The 18,969-nt window shown below is 42.6% G+C and overlaps 2 protein-coding genes across 2 annotated transcripts; both read left to right on the top strand.

Annotated features, from left to right (window-relative positions):
* The first annotated feature begins 1,748 nt into the window (after window positions 1–1,748).
* Window positions 1,749–6,052, top strand: LOC121634721 (immunoglobulin kappa light chain-like). Its single transcript, XM_041977604.1, has 4 exons — window positions 1,749–1,887; window positions 1,979–2,304; window positions 4,788–4,821; window positions 5,584–6,052. Exons 1-4 carry the CDS (start codon window positions 1,848–1,850, stop codon window positions 5,916–5,918), a joined length of 735 nt encoding a protein of 244 aa, XP_041833538.1. The 5' UTR covers window positions 1,749–1,847; the 3' UTR covers window positions 5,919–6,052.
* A 7,075-nt stretch (window positions 6,053–13,127) lies between these two features.
* On the top strand, window positions 13,128–18,044 carry LOC121628067 (immunoglobulin lambda-1 light chain-like). Its single transcript, XM_041966972.1, has 5 exons — window positions 13,128–13,132; window positions 14,652–14,665; window positions 15,021–15,298; window positions 16,529–16,562; window positions 17,543–18,044. The coding sequence occupies exons 1-5, from the start codon at window positions 13,128–13,130 to the stop codon at window positions 17,866–17,868; spliced, it is 657 nt and encodes a 218-aa protein (XP_041822906.1). The 3' UTR covers window positions 17,869–18,044.
* Window positions 18,045–18,969: the final 925 nt, after the last annotated feature.

Below are 18,969 nucleotides of genomic sequence, written 5' to 3'. Positions count from 1 at the left end.
ACATAATGCACAGAGGCCACCCAGGCTTAGAATCCACAAAGCGCAGAGCCAGAAGCACAGTATTTTGGCCGACAATGAACAAAGACATGACAAAAGAACTGCTCTCCTGCTCAGTATGCAACAGCACCCGACCACACCAGCAGAAGGAACCCCTACAACTACATCCAGTTCCTGCCCTGCCCTGGTCTACAGTCGCCACAGACATGTTCGAGTGGCATGGACAACAATACATGGTGCTAGTCGACTCATACTCAGGGTGGTTCGAAATCGACCTTCGCCGGGACACGTCTTCAGCCGCCGTAATCACAAAGCTCAAAAGACATTTTTCTGTCCATGGAGCACCTCACACCCTGATTTCCGACAATGCAAGGCAATACACCGGTCAGCGTTTCAAGGAGTTTGCTGAACAGTGGGACTTTGTTAGTATAACCAGCAGTCCTGAATACCCACAGTCAAATGGACTAGCTGAACGGGCAGTCCGCAGCGCGAAGCAGCTAATGGAAAAGTCTCATAGAGACGGGACAGATGTTTTCCTCAACCTACTAAACATCAGGAATGTCCCTCGTGACAAAACATTAGGCTCACCTGCTCAACGCCTTATGTCCAGACAGACACGTTCAACTTTTCCGGTCAACACCACACTGCTAGCGCCAGCCCCAAAGAACGCAAAGCAAATCTCTACACAACTCAAAAAGAAAAGACTCACTCAGAAGCAATACTATGATGCAACAAGTCGCCCACTAAAGCCACTTGCAGAAGGACAAGTCGTCAGGTTTTTCGACTCCAAAGGAATTAAGTTTCCTTAGGAGATACTGCTGCTGCTGATATTTCCTAAGAATATCCTTTGTGTTAAAGGCTGTCAAAGGTGGTGCCCAAATATTTGTATTTTTCCACAATGTTTCCACAGCTGGGGGTCTGTGTTACCCCCAGCAATATACCATTTACTAAACATTTCTGTATGTTTCCAGGATCCAGTCTATCTGAAATTCTCTATAAACTGTTACAAACCTTTAATAGACCAACTGGGAAGGAGAGAAAACAAAGTTTGACAGACTGGAGGCTCAAACATACTGAAGTACTGCAGGTTCAACATGACTTGAGGCTTACTGTTGCCATGTGTTTATTAATATAATGAATGTGAAAATAATTTTAAAAGAAACAAGGTAACAGTAGCTAAAAGCTTTATTTTTCCTCAAAAAATATTATAATTTATTACATTATGATCCCTATGAGATAAGGAAAACTTACTAGGATTTCTGATTTTGTTGTATCCTGGTGTAGAGATCATATTAAATGAATTATATTTGCATTTCTGTTTAATATCACATTTAAACACAAGGAGGCAGCATTGGTGAAGAAATCTTGATTCAATTTTAACAAGATTTTTTCTTTTATGTTTTACACTAGTATGACCCACTTTTACAGTTCATTTATCAGATTTTTTTAAAGCTTTAATTTGAACTTTTAAACAAAAGGACAAAAAAAATGTCTGTAAAGAAGATTAAAAAGCCAAATTTTCTATTGTCATAATCCTTGAAAACATCATGAAGCATGGACATTTTGAAGTAGTGAAGATTAAGGAATTTGTCCGGGAATACTGGTAACAGTTCCCAGGTTGAGTCCATAATAGATGTCTCTCGTTTCCTCATGGTGAGAAACAGGAGGTGTCTGTCACCACCGTCACACCACTCATATGAAAAGCTCCTCCTCCTGTCAGTCCTCTCAGTTTCAGTGTTATATTAAAAGACTCCTCCAGCACCTCCTCTCCTCATCCTCTAAACCCTCTATTCTGTCAGCAGTAAGCTCACTTTCCAAGTTACAGACCATTCTCAGCACACACTGACAACATGCTGGGGACCCTCTGCACTCTCATCACTGCTCTAACATGTAGGAGGCTGACTTACTGCAGATCTGAGCTCATGCTGGATTCATCAGTCTGTGTGTTTCTCTTGACTTCATGTCATCTTCTTGTTTCCAGGTGTGAGTGGTGTGACGGTGGTGACACAGAAGCCTCCTGTTCTGACTGTGAGGAAAGGAGAGACAGCCACCATGGACTGTAACCTGGGAACTGTTACTAACAATGAAGTTCGCTGGTATAAACAGATTCCAGGTGGAGCTCCTCAGTATGTGTTGAGACATCATCATGGCTATAGTTCTCCAGCATATGGTTCTGGGTTCTCTTCTCCTAAATTCACGTGTAATCACCAGTCAACATCTGATTATCGTTTGATCATCAACAATGTAGAGGAAGGAGACTCTGCAGTTTATTACTGTAAAACATGGGATAGCTCTGCTAGTGAGCACGTATCACAGTGATTTACACTGTGACAAAAACCTCCTCACTATACTTCTGCTTTTTGTGCAACTGGTACATATTGAGTGCACGTTAAACATTCACTGCTTTCTGGATTTTCCCCCAATTATATATTTTTTTTCAAATATTAATTTCCAGAAACGTTAAAGTTGGATTCATGTTCTGCTTTTTGAATTATGCACACAAATTGAACAAAGAAAATTTACTAGCGAAAGATTTAATATATAATTTTGTTTTTCATAATCAACCAGTGGAGTTGTTTTAATGAAAGAATATGCAAACCTATAATTTTTAATTCACTTCTAATCATTTAAATAATAATAATAATAACAATAATAATAACAAAATAAACAAACAAAAAAGTTATATTCAATCATAACACAAAATCTGTCTGGATATAAAATCTCTAATTCACAGATTGTGATGGTAGTTAAACAAACATTTTCCCTTCGTGGTGTTTTACTGGTGTATCTCACATTTTCTTTAACAGGTTTAAAGGTCAACTACAAACCAAAAAGTTATTTACAAATAAGAACAAAAGCAAATGATCTTATGGTGGTTTAAACTTTTGGAAAAAAACATTTTATATCTCATTATTATTATTATTGTTTTTATTTTTATTATTAATATTATTATTTATAATATTATTTAAGATGTGTTAAGTTTAAACCAGATACTTCATAGATTTTGGAATCACAGGATCACATATTTAGTTCATCAATAGTCCTGTTTAAACATCAGTTTACACCTGGAAACTTTTTTGTACACATGGAGATACTTTCAGCCCATGACCATAGGTGAGGGTAGGAGCATAGATCGACCGGTAAATCAAGAGCTTTGCCTTTTGGCTCAGCTCCCTCTTCACCACAACAGACTGATGCAGAGTTCGCATCACTGCAGATGCCACACTGATCCTCCTGTCGATCTCCCGCTCCATCCTTCCCTCACTCGTGAACAAGACCCCGAGATACGTAAACTCCTCCACTTGGGGCAGGACCCTATTGCAGACCCAGAGAGAGCACTCCACCCTTTTCCAGCTGAGGACCATGGTCTCAGACTTGGAGGTGCTGATTCTCATCCCAGCCGCTTCACACTCGGCTGCGAATCGCTCCAGTGAGATCTGAAGATCATGGCCCGATGAAGCCAACAGAACCACATCATCCGCAAAGAGCTGAGACCCAATCCTGAGGCCACCGAACCGGATCCCCTCGACACCTCGGCTGCACCTAGAAATTCTGTCCATAAAAGTTATGAACAGAATCGGTGACAGAGGGCAGCCTTGGCAGAGTCCAACCCTCACTGAAAACAATTCTGATTTACTGCCGGCAATGCAGACCAATTTCTGACACTGGTCGTACAGAGACCGGACAGCTCGTACAAGTGAGTACGGCACTCCATACTCCCGGAGTACCCCCCACAGGAGTCCCCGGGGAACACGGTCGAATGCCTTCTCCAAATCCACAAAGCACGTGTAGATTGGTTGGGCAAACTCCCATGCCCCCCTCAAAGACCCCGAAGAGGGTGTAGAGCTGGTCCACTGTTCCACAACCGGGACGAAAACCACACTGCTCCTTCTCAACCCGAGGTTCAACTATCCAGTGGACCCTCCTCTCAAGCACCCCTGAATAGACCTTACCGGGGAGGCTGAGGAGTGTGAGCCCCCTGTAGTTGGAGCACACCCTCAGGTCCCCCTTTTTGAAGAGGGGGAGCATCACCCCAGTCTGCCAGTCCAAGGGAACTGTCCCCGATGTCCACGCGATGCTGCAGAGGCGTGTCAACCAAGGCAGCCCTACAGCATCCAGAGCCTTAAGGAACTCTGGGAGGACCTCATCCACCCCAGGGGCCTTGCCACCGAGGAGCTTTTTAACCACCTCAACGACCTCAGCCCCAGAGATAGGAGAGCCAGCACCAGCTACCCCAGACTCTGCTTCCTCATCAGAAGACGTGTTGGTGGGATTGAGAAGGTCTTCGAAGTATTCCCTCCACCGCCTCACAACGTCCCGAGTCGAGTTCAGCAGCCCCCCATCCCCACTGTACACAGTATTGACGGAGCACCGCTTTCCCCTCCTGAGCCGCTGGATGGTGAACCAGAATCTCCTCGAAGCCGTCCGGAAGCCATCTCCATGGCCTCTCCAAACTCCTCCGATGCCCAAGTTTTTGCCTTAGCGACCCCCGAAGCTGTGCTCCGCTTGGCCCGCAGATACCCATCAGCTGGAGTCCCACAGGCCAAAAAGGCCCGACAGGACTTTATGACATCAAAACAAAGTTATAAAGTTCATCAACATAATAAAAGGCACAAATTAAATTAGTTTACAGACAGAGAAACATACTTGAATGTGTGTTTTGTAATAAAATCAGACATCTGATGTTGACAGTGAACGTTGGTCTCAACAAGATGTTTCAGTTCCACTCCCCTCATCAGGGACAGTCAGGAGGTTTTTGTACAGCCATGTGTACAAACTGAATCACTGTGGTATTCGGACAAGGAACCAAGCTGATTGTAACAAGTAAGTAACTTTAAATTGTTTAAACAAGACATGTTATATGTTTTAAATGCTATATAAATGCAGTGGAGTTGGAGTTTCATTTCTGTTCTATTTAAATAGATTAATTTGAAGTTATTTTATTCCTTGTTAAATGTTTGAGTTCATATTTATTATTTGTATTTGTTATACCAGCTTTATCAGGTTGGCCTGTAGATGTTGGACAGTTGATCATACGTTGCATTTTATGTCATGTTTTAACATGTAAATTAAGAAGACAACTCCTAAATAATTTAAATCAGATTTTTTTTTTTTTTTTTGGTTTTTGTTTTTACATGAACTTGGCTGAGGCCTTTGTACATTAAGAAAATATTTTTTTCTTTTTGGCAAATTGTGACAAATATATAAGAAAAAAGTAAAGAAAGAAAATTGTGTTACAGTATGTGAATCATTCCCATGTTTTACATCACATTATCAATTCAAATAGATTTTTTTTTTTTTTTGTAAAATTTTAATTGTATTGACTGAATTTTTATCTTTATTTACTTAGTTGTTATTTGTCACTGTCAATGCAAAAACAGACAGAAATGTAAAGCAATGTTTAAATGAATTCAAGAAACTAAGCACTTTATATTAGGTTTGTTGTTTTGATTTGAGGTCAGATCTGATAGAAAATGTATATTTTTTTGTTTAAGTTAAATCCTCGGGATTACTATAAACAGAAGAAATAAACTTAGATTTGTTTTTATTGATTTGATTATATGAATGTCCTCCATGTCCTTCCAGGCTCCAGTCTCTCTGCTCCTGTCCTGACAGTCTTCCCTCCGTCCAGTTCTGAGCTCCAGTCCAGCAAAGTCAATCTGGTCTGTCTGTCCACTTTGCCTAGAGAGTCTAAGGGTTTCTCAGATGTGAGCTGGTTGGTTGCTGGGAGTCCAGTAAGCAGTGGGATCTCTACCAGCACTGCTGTTCAGAGACCAGACCAGACTTTCCAGATCAGCAGCTCTCTGACCATCCAGACATCAGACTGGAACATGAATAAGGTTTACACATGTAAAGTGTCTTTGGGCTCCCAGACTGCAGAGAAAACCATCAACAAGTCTGAATGTCCTGCTGATGAGTAGAACAGGACCACAACCATCATTAAAACCTGCTTCTTTACTCTTTGCTCTGTCTACTGGTCTCAGCCTTTAGATAATAGAAAAGATGTGTACCTTATCTGGGTACACAGTCATTCTCCTCCCTAAGTAAAACATAAGCCAAGCTTTAACAATGCAAAGTGTAGTCTACAGAATATAAGGGTTCTGTGTAAATTTTCCATTACATGTGTCTGCATGCTGCTAATCAGCTTTGTTCAGAATAAGGTTTTGTACAGAATTACCTTTTTATTTCATTTATTAAACAAACATTTTACAGCAAACAAAATAAGCATGTTTTTGTCTGTTTATGTTTCCTTTTTCCATCATAAAGGTGATAATTATAATGTGATATTTAAATGGTTTGATGTTTGTTCCACTGACAATCAGAGATGTTGTAAAACAGAAAAAGCACATTATTCATGCAATACTGTTACTTCCTCTGTTGCTCTTCTCAGATTAAATTAAGCTTAATGATTGAAGAAAAGACATTAAATAGAGAAATTAAAATGAGATTACATCTGCTTTGTCAAACTGCAACAACATGATAACACTTGATTTAAAATGTTGTTCTTAATCCATCAGTAAGAAGTGAGAAACATCAGATAAAGAGCAACAAGTGAAAGTGATTTTTTTTTTTTTTTTTTTTTTTTTTTTTTTTTTTTTTAACTTGTCTTGTCCAGCATCGTTGCAAACAGAATGATTGTCTGGCTGCTGTCTGGTGCTGGGCAATTTTACTCTATCAAGCAGGGATTTATACTACATGTATAAAGTCCCTCTTGATGACATGAAAAACTTTATTAAATCAGACTCTTAATGCTGGACTCGACCGGAGGGGACAGAGAGAGAGAGAGATAGAAAAGAAAGTAGAGAGAAGAGGGAGGGGAGAGAGAGGGACAGAAAGGGTGTGGGGAGTGCGGGTGGGGACTTAAAACATTATACAGAAAACCATGTAATCCATACTACTTGCAACATATATAGCTAAGATCATCCTGGCCAGTAGGTCATTACACAACTAGTTGATAATAGTAACAATAATAATAATCACAATAATAGTAATAATAATAATAGTAGTAGTAATAATAATAAGAGTAAGAGTAATAATAATAATAAGAACAGAAATAATAAAAAAAAAAAGAAAAAAAAATATGATAATAGATATAAGTGAAACTGCTGTATTCAAGAACACGCGCAGAGAAACCTGTGTGGATATGCTGGAGAACTCGGCCACATGGCGACGCAAAGACTGTGTGGAGACGTTCAGGAAGGAGTGACCATGCAGAGTGATCATGCAGATGCCACCTCACTTGAACAGAGGCCAGAGTCAGGCCAGCGGTCCCGAGACCCAGGCCACCAGCCCCCCCGTAGGCTACAGATCCCGACCGGTCCACAGAGACGACCACTCGCCCTCCCAGGAAGGCAGCAGCAGGAGACCCCAGCAGGAGCCGCCCCGCGGACACAGGGCACCGGCCCCGGCAGGCCGAGGCCAGCAGTCCCCGACCCCCCCGGGCACCGGCCGCCCGGGACAGACGGGGCAGAGGGCCCGGGCCCAGGAGCGCAGGGACACCCCCCACCCCCACAGGCCAAGGCCCAGCACGCCACCCGGGGGGACCCGGCCCGCCCAGACGGCCACCGCCAGAGGCCAGCCCCACACCCCAGCGCCCAGCCGCACACCCCGAGAACCAGTCCTGCCCCCCCCCCAGACCAACACACACAAACACACACACTCTCCTTCCACTCCTCCATTCATCCTCCCACACATACACCATCCAACCCTTACATACTCTGTCCTCCCACACACACACACCATCCTTCCACCATCCATCCTTCCACACACACACCATCCTTCCACCATCCATCCTCCCACACACTCACCATCCTTCCACCATACACTCTCCCACACCTACCCCATCCTCCCACACACACATCATCCCTCCACCACTCATCCTCCCACACATACACCATCCTCCACCTTCACACCTCCCACACACACACACACACACCATCCTTCCACTACCCATCCTCCCACACATACATCATTCTCCTACACATACACCGTCCTCCCTCTCCTACACCAAACATCCACCTTCACGTACCCCATCCTCCCACACACACACACACCACCCCTCCATCACCCACTCTCCCAAACATACACCACTCCCCCACACACACACCATCCTCCCTCCCATACACCATCCATCCTCCTGCACACACACCATTCTTCCACCATCCATCCTCCCACACACTCCCCCTCCCTGCACCATACATTCTCCCACACATACCCCATCCTCCCCCACATACATCATCCCTCCACCATTCATCCTCCCACACCCACACCACCCCCCCTCCCACACACCACACATCCACCTCCACACACCCCACCCTCCCACACACACACACCATCCCTCCACCACCCATCCCCCCACACACACACCACTCTCCCCCCCCCCCCCCCCCCCCCACATACACACACACACACAAACAAACACCATCCCCCCACCACCATCCTCCCGCCACCCCACGCCGCGGGGGGACAGCCCCAGCCAGGAGGCGAGGAGACACGAGCCAGGCCCCCACCCCCCCCACCCCGCCCCAGTCCCCCACTCCCCACCCCCAAAACAGCACCTTCCCCCCAGGGCCAGCAGCCAAACCCCCCGGGACAGCCCGCCCACGCCCCGGGCCAACGCGACAGGCCACCCGGCCCGCCCCGCCCCCGGGCCATCCATGGAGACAGGGGCGCTTGAAGACCCCATCGCCCCTCCCTCCCCCACTAGTGAGGGAATATATTATGTGCTGTTTGCAATTAAAAAAAGAGGGTTAAAATTGGGGGGCAGTAACTGCATTGAGGAGGGGGTGGGGCCACCTGAGCAGTCCCACCCACCTGACCTCGCATGTTCCACCCCCCAAAACGTGTTTGTATGTTGCAAATGTTATTTGTGCTCAGTGACTAAGTGGAATTAAAAGCTGGGAGGCATGCTGCCGCTCGGCGAAGCAACGGGGCCACTATGATGACCCCCCCTGCCCCGCCCAGCGCAACAAGCACACCCCCCACGGCCCTACCTGTGTATGTAGTGAAGAGTGGGGAGGGGAGGGGTCAGGAGATGTAGGTCCAGAGGGGGGTAAGCCTCCCCCCTGGAAGACGACCCGCCAGTGGCTTAGGGCGCCCCCGTCCCCCGCCGGCCCCGAAGGGCGTCACAGGCCCAGAGCAGGCACCCCAACCCAGGCACGCCACGAACCCCCCCAGGGGCCAGCCACCAGCCCAAGGGGCCACTTTCCTCTTTCTGAGTGGGAGGGGGGCGAGGCGAAGGAAGGGAACCCCAGGCCCCCGCCCCCAACACCCAGCCAGGGCGCCCCCCAGAGGACACGTCCTAACCCCCTGCAAACGCACACACTCCCTTTTTTTTTTTTTTTTTTTTTTTTTTTCTCCCCAGCCACTCACACACACTCTCACACACCTCTATATACCAACACCTCAATACGTGCACATACCTCCACACACACACGTCACGCACATACCTATAAACACACACACCGGTGCCCACATACACACACACACTCTCATACCCCTCCATACACATACACCACTACACACACACTCACATACATACCTGCATATACACACAAGCACCTCCATACATACTCACGCCTCCACCCACTCCTTCACTCCTCCACACACACCTCGACCTCCACGTGCACACACTCATATATACATACCTTCACACACACCCACATCCCACATAGACCTCCACACACACACCCGCACACTACTCACACACACACATACACGCACACACCCAGACCTTCATACACACCCACACCCACACACACACACGTCCCTCTACACCCACCCACACACCAGCATACCCACAGACACACACACACACACACCCACACACAAACACACCCCCACCCAGGTTCCGGGCTGCGACCAAGCACCAGGGCACGGACCAACCCCCGGCACGGCACATCCGGACGGGCCCAGCCCCCCCCAGCAGCGGCAGACCCCCCACCCCCAGGAGCGGGGGGAGACCCGACGCCCCAGAGCCCGGGGCCCCCACCCGGCCCACCCCGGGCCCGACCAGCCACCCGGCCAGGGGCCGACGGACACCGACCCAGGCACCCCGGCAGCCACCCCCCACCGCCACGAGGCAGCCCCACCCCGGGGCCCACCCAATGCCGCCCGCCCAGACCGGAACCCCCAGCCGACCCAGCAGCGGAGCAGCCTAGATCCCCACCCAGGAGACAACCGGAGACCTGAAGCCACCAGGGACCCCCCACCCACATCCGCCCCCATCCCAGCGAAGCCGCAATCCTCCACCTACATTAAGTGATGTAGCCAGTCACAGGGGACCAGAGGGAATGAAAGTCATCTGACTGGTTCCTGGAGGAGGCAGACATTGTCTCAATGCTGATGTGATCTAACAGGAGATTTCTAAACTGCTGGATAGACAAATTATTCTTATCTTTCCAGTTCACAAGAATAGTTTTCTTTGCGATGCATAAGACTGCGAGGACCAAGTTTATGGAGTGTATTCCTATGTTGGTGTCACCCAGGTCGCCCAGTAGGCAAAGTGTGGGGTTTGCAGGAAAACTAGTTTTAAACCATTTTGAGAGATCTTCACACACCTTAAAAGTGAAAGTGATTTTTTTATCCTCAGTCAGTGAAGCATCTCCTCTCTTCTCTCCATTTCTTCCTTTACAGGATGCAGCTGCAGACCTCCTCTTCTTATTTCCTGCTGCATGTAAATGATGAGTTCAGGGTGTCAGAGGGAACTGTCTGACACACTGATGTTTAATTATCACTCAGTCGTAGGTTAAAAGATTAGAAGATTGATCCAGGCACAAAGTCTGTTTTTCTCTCAGAGCTCAAAAAACCATCACAGTGTTTGCAGATACTTTTTATTTAAGGCTCACCTTAATAATAAATCAGATTCTGATACTTTAAGACACCAAAAGGGAAATTCATTGCATAACACAGTCTCTGGAACAACACACAGCATTATCACTAACTTACTAAATGACTTAAAGGTGAGCAGTATCTCCAGTCCTACAGTTGACACTTGACCTCTAAATTTACATGAAGCTATAAATATGGAGACGAGACCTGCAGGTGCATCCTGGGAGGACAGAGAGGGAGGTGTGGATGATGCTTCATTAACAGAGGATGAAAATTTAGTTTCATTTCATCAGTTTTTCATCATGTTTAAGGTATTCCAGGCAGCTAAAACCAGACATTTGAATCAGCATTCGCTCCCTGCAGATGAACATCTACTACAATGTGTTTTTCTTGCTCATAATGACTTGAGAGATAATTGCGAATTCAGACAATTTAATCTAAGGAATGGTAAACCATATGCTATTCATGATTTTTGAAAAGTTATTTTTATGTGTCTGAGCAGAAGCAGAGAAACCTTGCAGGCATCTCTGCATATGCAGAGATTACAATCAGAACTCCTTAACGTCACACAAAATTACATTAAATGTAAAAATAACAAGAACTCATGTTTAATCAAAAAGTTATTTATTTATTTATCTTTTTTTTTTATCAAATGCAGCAAATGCAACACAAAAGTTTGACAACTCTTTCAACACAGAGGGAAGAATAATTTTCCAACATTGAAAAGCTTTTAATGAGCACAACAGCTCAAACATATATATATATAAATATATACTGTACACTTGTTTTTTTTATTTTATTTATTTTTTTATTTATTTATTATAATTACCACTTTTAATTAAATGATAGCTATATTGTAAATCATAGTAATTCATTCTTCATAGTTTCTTATTGCACCTGGTTGAAAGTCACCACTGATGTGTATGAATGGGAATAAAAAGAGAAATGTTCCTGAAAACTAAATTATTTAAACTTTCTGCCCACAGTGTTTTTAATTATGGAAAAACTCTTTTTTAAGAATTTGATTTATTCATCAGTCTTGTTTTTAGTGTTAACTCTCCTCCTTTTTTCCTCCTCACTGTCTTTATAAGCCACTGTCTCTCTTTTTAACTCACTTCAACTTGCTGATCTCTCGTCTAGACAGTAAGGAACATTTACAAGACAACCTGACATCATGCTGTGGACCCTCTGCACCCTCATTACTGCTCTAACATGTAAGATGTTCCTCTGATTCATTTTATATTCTGTGTTTTCAGACTAAAAACTTTTATTCATGTCTTTTTCTTTGTGTGTTGACAGATGTTGATGCAGCCAAACTGGTGACACAGACTCCTGAGGGGTATTGCACGAAACCAAGATAAGGGATTAAGCCGGGATATGTTGGTTATCCTGGCTGAATTTAGCCCTAAGTCGGTTGCATGAAAGCAGCTCAAACTAAACCCGGCCAAGTTACTGTGGTGATTTATCCGCTGCAGCTAGCCTGCTCCAGACCAGGCTAACTGCTCAGGCTAAGATTAATCCTAGCGAGTCACCTACATGTCCATCGTCAATTCTATGAGGAATTAATGTGTTTTACAGCATGTCCATGGTCTTCCTAAGTATGGCGCGTCATTTTAATCATCCAGTATTAAAATATTACATATACAGTCACTGTACATTTTATCGAAATCTGTTCGTAATCGCAACAGCCTTTTTATATGGATTCGAGTTGTAGTATTATTATTCTATTCTATTCTACAGTCATTTAGCAGACGCTTTTATCCAAAGTGACTTACATTTGAGAGTAAGAACAACACAAGCATGAATTCAAACAAGATGGGACGTCATAATTAAGTGTTAGTCAGACCGCTTTTGAGTCCAGTTAGACCCAAGTGCTGTCGTGTAGTGCTAGTGCAGTGCATATAATTATTTTTTTTTTTTTTTTTTTTTTAGTCATTTTGTTTAAATACAGGATCACGATTTCATCACACAATATCAACTTGGTCATAAGTGCATGATTTCATCAGGCCAAGTGTTATATTGCTATGCTAATGAAGACTGCTCGTCAAATTGCTGTCAGAGGTTTTATAAATATGTGTTTTATTGCATTAATTGAGATTACAAAACACAGCGGATGAGGTTACAAAGGTGTATTCAAAGAAATCCGTGACGAGGGCAATGTAGAATATTCAGGTCCAACTCCCCTTCACCTGTTCCCTCTTCATAATGGCTTGCCCTTTATCGGAGGATGTGCTGGACGAGGAAGCCCGCATCCTCAGAAGAGCATTCAGACGTGAACGAGTCTTCAGGGACAGGTCACTATGGGGTGATTTAAACATTTAGATATAACATATAACATTTAGATTTAGATTTAAAATTTAGATTTAGATGTTCTATTTGACCATTATACATGTGGTTAAAAGTTATGTTAAATGTAGGAAAAATGTGCTAAATGTGAGAAAAGTGAGATAAATAATGAAAATGTGTCAGCTACAACTTTTATACTGAATTTTTACACTTGGCGCCCCATAGGTCACATCCCCTGGCCTTTGGAGATGACTATGTCATTGAGAGATACAGATTTTCGGTTACTGGATTTCCAGCAGTTTTCTGAGTGTCCGGCGTTTAATCTCAAGATCCAGCTCCATTCCTTGGAGCTTGCTCTTTTTGAGTCAGCTTTTAACATCTGCCAGCTCTCTCTCTCTCTCCAGGTGCCCTGAATAAAGCGTTCTGACAGTTTGTGAGGTCTGTAAAGGAAATGTCAGTTAGCACAGCAGGATTTGTGCATAACATAGATTTACTTTAGCCAATACTCACAATGTTACCAGGCCGCTTAGGAGACTGTGCAGCATCCGGGTCCTGCTACACATTTTCTATTAGCACCACATCACTGACTTCATATCCTTCATGGAATAAATAAGCAGGCCAATCCCATAAAACTGACATGCCTCAAGCCTTCTGGACTCCACTGACACAGTCTCCTCATCTGCAGACGTGCATTCTGCAGCTGCAGATGTGCCTTCCCCCTGCCGTATACATGCAGCGAGAGGACTCGGATTAAGATTTCACAGAACATACCAAGCCTGTGATTTGGAGACACTGTACTAACCGGATCATCTTCTGGTGGCTCCAAAAGCGTAACTGTGTTCCCAGACACTGCAAGGTTATCCAAAGTCAGACACTATATTATATTTGATTGTGTTCCATGTGCAGTAGAATTGCAGTACTTTGTGTACCTTGTATGAAGCGGACAGTTTCTGTGGCTGGGACAGAGTCAGTTATTGTCCCTCCCTGGATCCCCTCCATCACTGGCCTCCCTTTATTTAAATGGAGGCCAGTTCCTCTGCTGGAGTCACATCCTGGCTTGGTGGGACGCCCCCTGTGCCAGTTTATAGGCCTTTTTTTAACTGCTACAATCATACAGACATTGAACATGTCAGCAGACACCTCATCTATCCACCTCATTTGTTCACGGTTATCTACTTTGGAGTCACTGACCAGCCTGCAAAATGTTCTTATATTTAATTTTTTCTTGCTGCCAGGTCCTTTTATGGCCAGACAGGTTTGTCCTTTATGAAGGACAGAAAGATAAAATAGATAAAAACGTTACATGAGGAAAATAGATTAAATGACACATTGTGGATAATTGTTTGCACCTAATCATACTCTACATTTCCTGAGTAACATGCACCTGCTTGTCACTCTTAAAGTATACAACAGTTAGTGGATTTGAAAAGTAATCCTTTAATTGTAGCCTAATTATGACAGTTCCAGTGGAGCACTGTTTATTAATTGTACAGTTTTTGACCACTTACGCATTGAGCCGGTCGGCTATTGTCTGCCAGGCTCTCTGGCGTTCGTTACTTATGGCATTGGTATTGCCTTTTTTCCTTATAATATCCTTAACTTCATCAGAGAACTCCGTCAGGAGCTGTTGTTCAGCGGCCGTGACGTAGGACGCGCGACTTTTATTCTTTTCCCCATCGGTGATTCTGTGAGCGATCGCGAGGTCTGCTTCAGTATGCCGTGCACACGCACTTATCCCAACTATCTTCACCTGGCTTAACCTAGCCGCACCTTCTCATCCTGGCTCAGCAAACGTGCAACCAATTAAGCCAGGATAGGCCGCGCAAGCTAGGTCAAGCTGGGCTTGCTTAATCATCCTGGATTTCTTTATTCTGGTTTCGTGCAATACCCCTCTGCTGTTAACTCAGTTTCTACAGGACAAGAAGTTGTTCTCAACTGTAACATTGAGAAACCTGAAGGCCATTATGTTCACTGGTACAAACAGCTGCCTGGTGGGACTCCTCAGTATATTCTAAAATTTTACCATGAGCACAGTTCACCCAGCTTTGGAGCAGGATTCTCCTCAGACAGATTCAACTCTAAATCTACATCAAACATAGATTATCAGCTTGTTATCAAACAGGCAGAGACAGCAGACTCTGCAGTGTATTTCTGTTGCACATGGGATAGCTCTGCTAGTGAGCACGTATCACAGTGATTTACACTGTGACAAAAACCTCCTCACTATACTTCTGCTTTTTGTGCAACTGGTACATTTTGAGTGCACGTTAAGCAGTCACTGCTTTCTGGATTTATCCCCAATTATAACATGATTTTTCTTTGTTCAATATTTAATTTCCAGAAATATTAGAATTGGAGTTATATGAATTCTCTCTCCTCCTTTTCTCATCTTAATTTTCATATTTCTCATCTAAGCTGTTTATCTCTCAAATAGAGAGTAAAGAATATCTACACCACTCATTCAATGTTCATGATTCTGTGTTCCCATCATGGTTCCAACATAAAACATGTAACATTTATTTATTTTAATGTATTCATTTTCACAACAGGATTTATTTTCATATTATTTAATACAACCCTACACAGCATCTTAATAGAGCCCCTGCAGGAAACAGGAGATGGATAACATCACAGCATCATTATCAGCATCTCTGGTCAGTTATTCTTGAAAATTCTGCTTATATATTATGTTAAATCTGGGATTAATCTGTCTGGATGAAAATTTCCAGTGATGATTGTTACACAAACACGTTCAGTATGTTGTCAAACACTGGCCTTCCTCATAGTTTATAACAAGTTCAAAGGTTGATTAAAAAATAGACGTCACTGATAAATTAAGATAAGTAACTTAGCAGACTGTATGAGGGTAGGCTGGAGTTCATAGGTTAACCATGATGTAATGGTAGAATTGATATCATGTGATTTCATTTTTAACATGGTCTCCCCGTCTCTCTACATACTTCTTCCAAACCACATATGGTCAAATTCTACCATTACATCAAAGACAGCCTATGATTTTTCAGCCTGGCTTCATTGTTTAAAATGTTGTTTATATTTAATAAATAATCTTTATTCATAGAAAATAACAGTTCCATTAACTTATTTACCATCAATAAAATTTTGTTTAACTAATAACAACTGAAAACATTTACCAGGAAACACGTGGAGATATTATTATGTACAATATGTTCTGATGTAAAACCACATTTCTTAAAAGTTCTTCTTTTCTCTCTCTGACCACTGCAGACATTTTTCTACAGAAAACATCATGCTTGAATGTGTGTTTTGTAATAAAATCAGACATCTGATGTTGACAGTGAACGTTGGTCTCAACAAGATGTTTCAGTTCCACTCCCCTCATCAGGGACAGTCAGGAGGTTTTTGTACAGCCATGTGTACAAACTGAATCACTGTGGTATTCGGACAAGGAACCAAGCTGATTGTAACAAGTAAGTAACTTTTTATTAGATCAAATTTTTTTTTATTATATTAAACCAGATTTTCTGTGACGTTTTTTCAGTCACCTTATTAAACTATAAAATGTTTATTATAATCATTTGTAGTTTTATAGTTTTAACATCCACCTAGAAACATGACTAATATTCAGTAATTTGCAAGTAATTTAACACTTTGTTTACATGTTTGTGGTTGTTGGTATATTGAAAAACAAAAAAACTGGTATAAATTCATAATTTTTATATCGTTATATGTTATATGTTTTAAATGCTATATAAATGCAGTGGAGTTGGAGTTTCATTTCTGTTCTATTTTAATTGATTAATTTAATTTTATTTTATTCCTTGCTAAATGTTTGAGTTCATATTTATTATTTGTAATTGTTATACCAGCTTTATCAGGTTGGTCTGTAGATTTTAGACAATTTATCTAACGTTGCATTTTATGTCATGTTTTTAGCATGTTTCTCAGTAAACATCAACTTGTCCATAAAATAATTTTGATTGAAAGATCTGCAGGTGATGAAATTTGGGATGTTTTTTTATAAGGGCTAAAATCACGTTTTTTAATTTTATCAAACTGTGACAAATATAAAAAAAAAAATAAAAAAGAAATAAGATTGTGTTACAGTCTGTGAATCATTCCAGTGTTTTGCATGATGGTATCAATACAAACAGTGGTTTTGGCTTTTTATGCAAAACTTTAATTGTATTAATTAAATTTTCCTTTTTATTTACTTGTTTTATTTGTCACTGTCAATACCAAAGCAGACAAAAATGTAAAGCAATGTTTAAATAAGTTAAAGAAACTATGCACTTTATATTAGGATTGTTGTTTTCATTTGCAGTCAGATCTCATAAAAATTTGTATTTTTTATTCAAGGAAAACCTTTAGAATTATTAGAAACAGAAGAAATAAACTGAGATTTGTTTTTATTGATTTGATTATATGAATGTCCTCCATGTCCTTCCAGGCTCCAGTCTCTCTGCTCCTGTCCTGACAGTCTTCCCTCCGTCCAGTTCTGAGCTCCAGTCCAGCAAAGTCACTCTGGTCTGTCTGTCCAGTCAGTCTGGGCCTTTTTCAGATGTGAGCTGGTTGCTTGCTGGGAGTCCAGTAAGCAGTGGGATCTCTACCAGCACTGCTGTTCAGAGACCAGACCAGACTTTCCAGATCAGCAGCTCTCTGACCATCCAGACATCAGACTGGAACATGAACAAGGTTTACACATGTAAAGTGTCTTTGGGCTCCCAGACTGCAGAGAAAACCATCAACAAGTCTGAATGTCCTGCTGATGAATAGAAGAGGACCACAACCATCATTAAACCTGCTTCTCACTGTTTGTGCTGTTTGCTCATTAAAAGCTTTTTAATGTTGGAAACTTATTCTTCCCTCTGTGTTGAAAGAGTTGTCAAATTTTTGTTTTGCATTTGTAGCATTTGATTTAAAAAAAAGATAAACAAATAAACAACTTTCTGATTAAACATGAGTTCTTGTTATTTTTACTTTTAATGTAATTTTGTGTGATGTTAAGGAGTTCTGATTGTAATCTCTGCATATGCAGAGATGCCTGCAAGGTTCCTCAGCTTCTGCTCAGACACATAAAACCAACTTTTCAAAAATCATGATTAGCATATTATCTAAATTCTCAATTATCTCTCAAGTCATTATGAGCAAGAAAAACACATTGTAGTTGTTACAACGGACTCCAAGGAGACAATGCAGGTTAACTATACTTTATTGATGATCTTGTACTCAGAGGAAGGATCATACTTGTACCGGAACAGGAGAAGGCAACGAGGGTTGAGGAAGTCACGAACAGAGAGGGAGTGTGTCCTTGATGTATAGGTTATGGTCCAACAGGGAATGACTGTGGTGCTGGTGTATATAAGGACTGGGGAACAAAGGAAGACAGGTGTGGCAGGTTGACTGATTACTGATGAGCGGATCAGGAACAGGTGTGGAGGATCAGGTAAGTGAGGAGTGAATGGAGGAGTGGCAGGACAGACTGTAACAGTAGTAGATGTTCATCTGCAGGGAGTGAATGCAGATTCAAATGGCTGGTTTTAGCTGCCTGTAATACCATAAATATGATGAAAAACTGATGAAATTAAACTAAATTTTCATCCTCTGTTAATGAACCATCATCCACACCTCCCTCTCTGTCCTCCCAGGATGCACCTGCAGGTCTCGTCTCCATATTTACAGCTTCATGTAAATTTAGAGGTCAAGTGTCAACTGTAGGACTGGAGATACTGCTCACCTTTAAGTCATTTAGTAAGTTAGTGATAATGCTGTGTGTTGTTCCAGAGACTGTGTTATGCAATGAATTTCCCTTTTGGTGTCTTAAAGTATCAGAATCTGATTTATTATTAAGGTGAGCCTTAAATAAAAAGCATCAGC

Source organism: Melanotaenia boesemani, chromosome 2 (genome assembly GCF_017639745.1).
Source record: "Melanotaenia boesemani isolate fMelBoe1 chromosome 2, fMelBoe1.pri, whole genome shotgun sequence".
Classification (NCBI taxonomy): domain Eukaryota; kingdom Metazoa; phylum Chordata; class Actinopteri; order Atheriniformes; family Melanotaeniidae; genus Melanotaenia; species Melanotaenia boesemani.
This window is presented reverse-complemented; position numbering and strand designations above follow the sequence as displayed.

Excerpts from the sequence above, each read along its gene's own strand:
- LOC121628067 (XM_041966972.1), top strand. Across the intron at positions 15,299-16,528 it reads ATAGCTCTGCTAGTGAGCAC|GTATTCGGACAAGGAACCAA; the intron begins GTATCACAGTGA and ends TGAATCACTGTG. Across the intron at positions 16,563-17,542 it reads AACCAAGCTGATTGTAACAA|GCTCCAGTCTCTCTGCTCCT; the intron begins GTAAGTAACTTT and ends ATGTCCTTCCAG.
- LOC121634721 (XM_041977604.1), top strand. The coding sequence starts at position 1,848 with ATGCTGGGGACCCTCTGCACTCTCATCACTGCTCTAACAT. Across the intron at positions 2,305-4,787 it reads ATAGCTCTGCTAGTGAGCAC|GTATTCGGACAAGGAACCAA; the intron begins GTATCACAGTGA and ends TGAATCACTGTG. Across the intron at positions 4,822-5,583 it reads AACCAAGCTGATTGTAACAA|GCTCCAGTCTCTCTGCTCCT; the intron begins GTAAGTAACTTT and ends ATGTCCTTCCAG.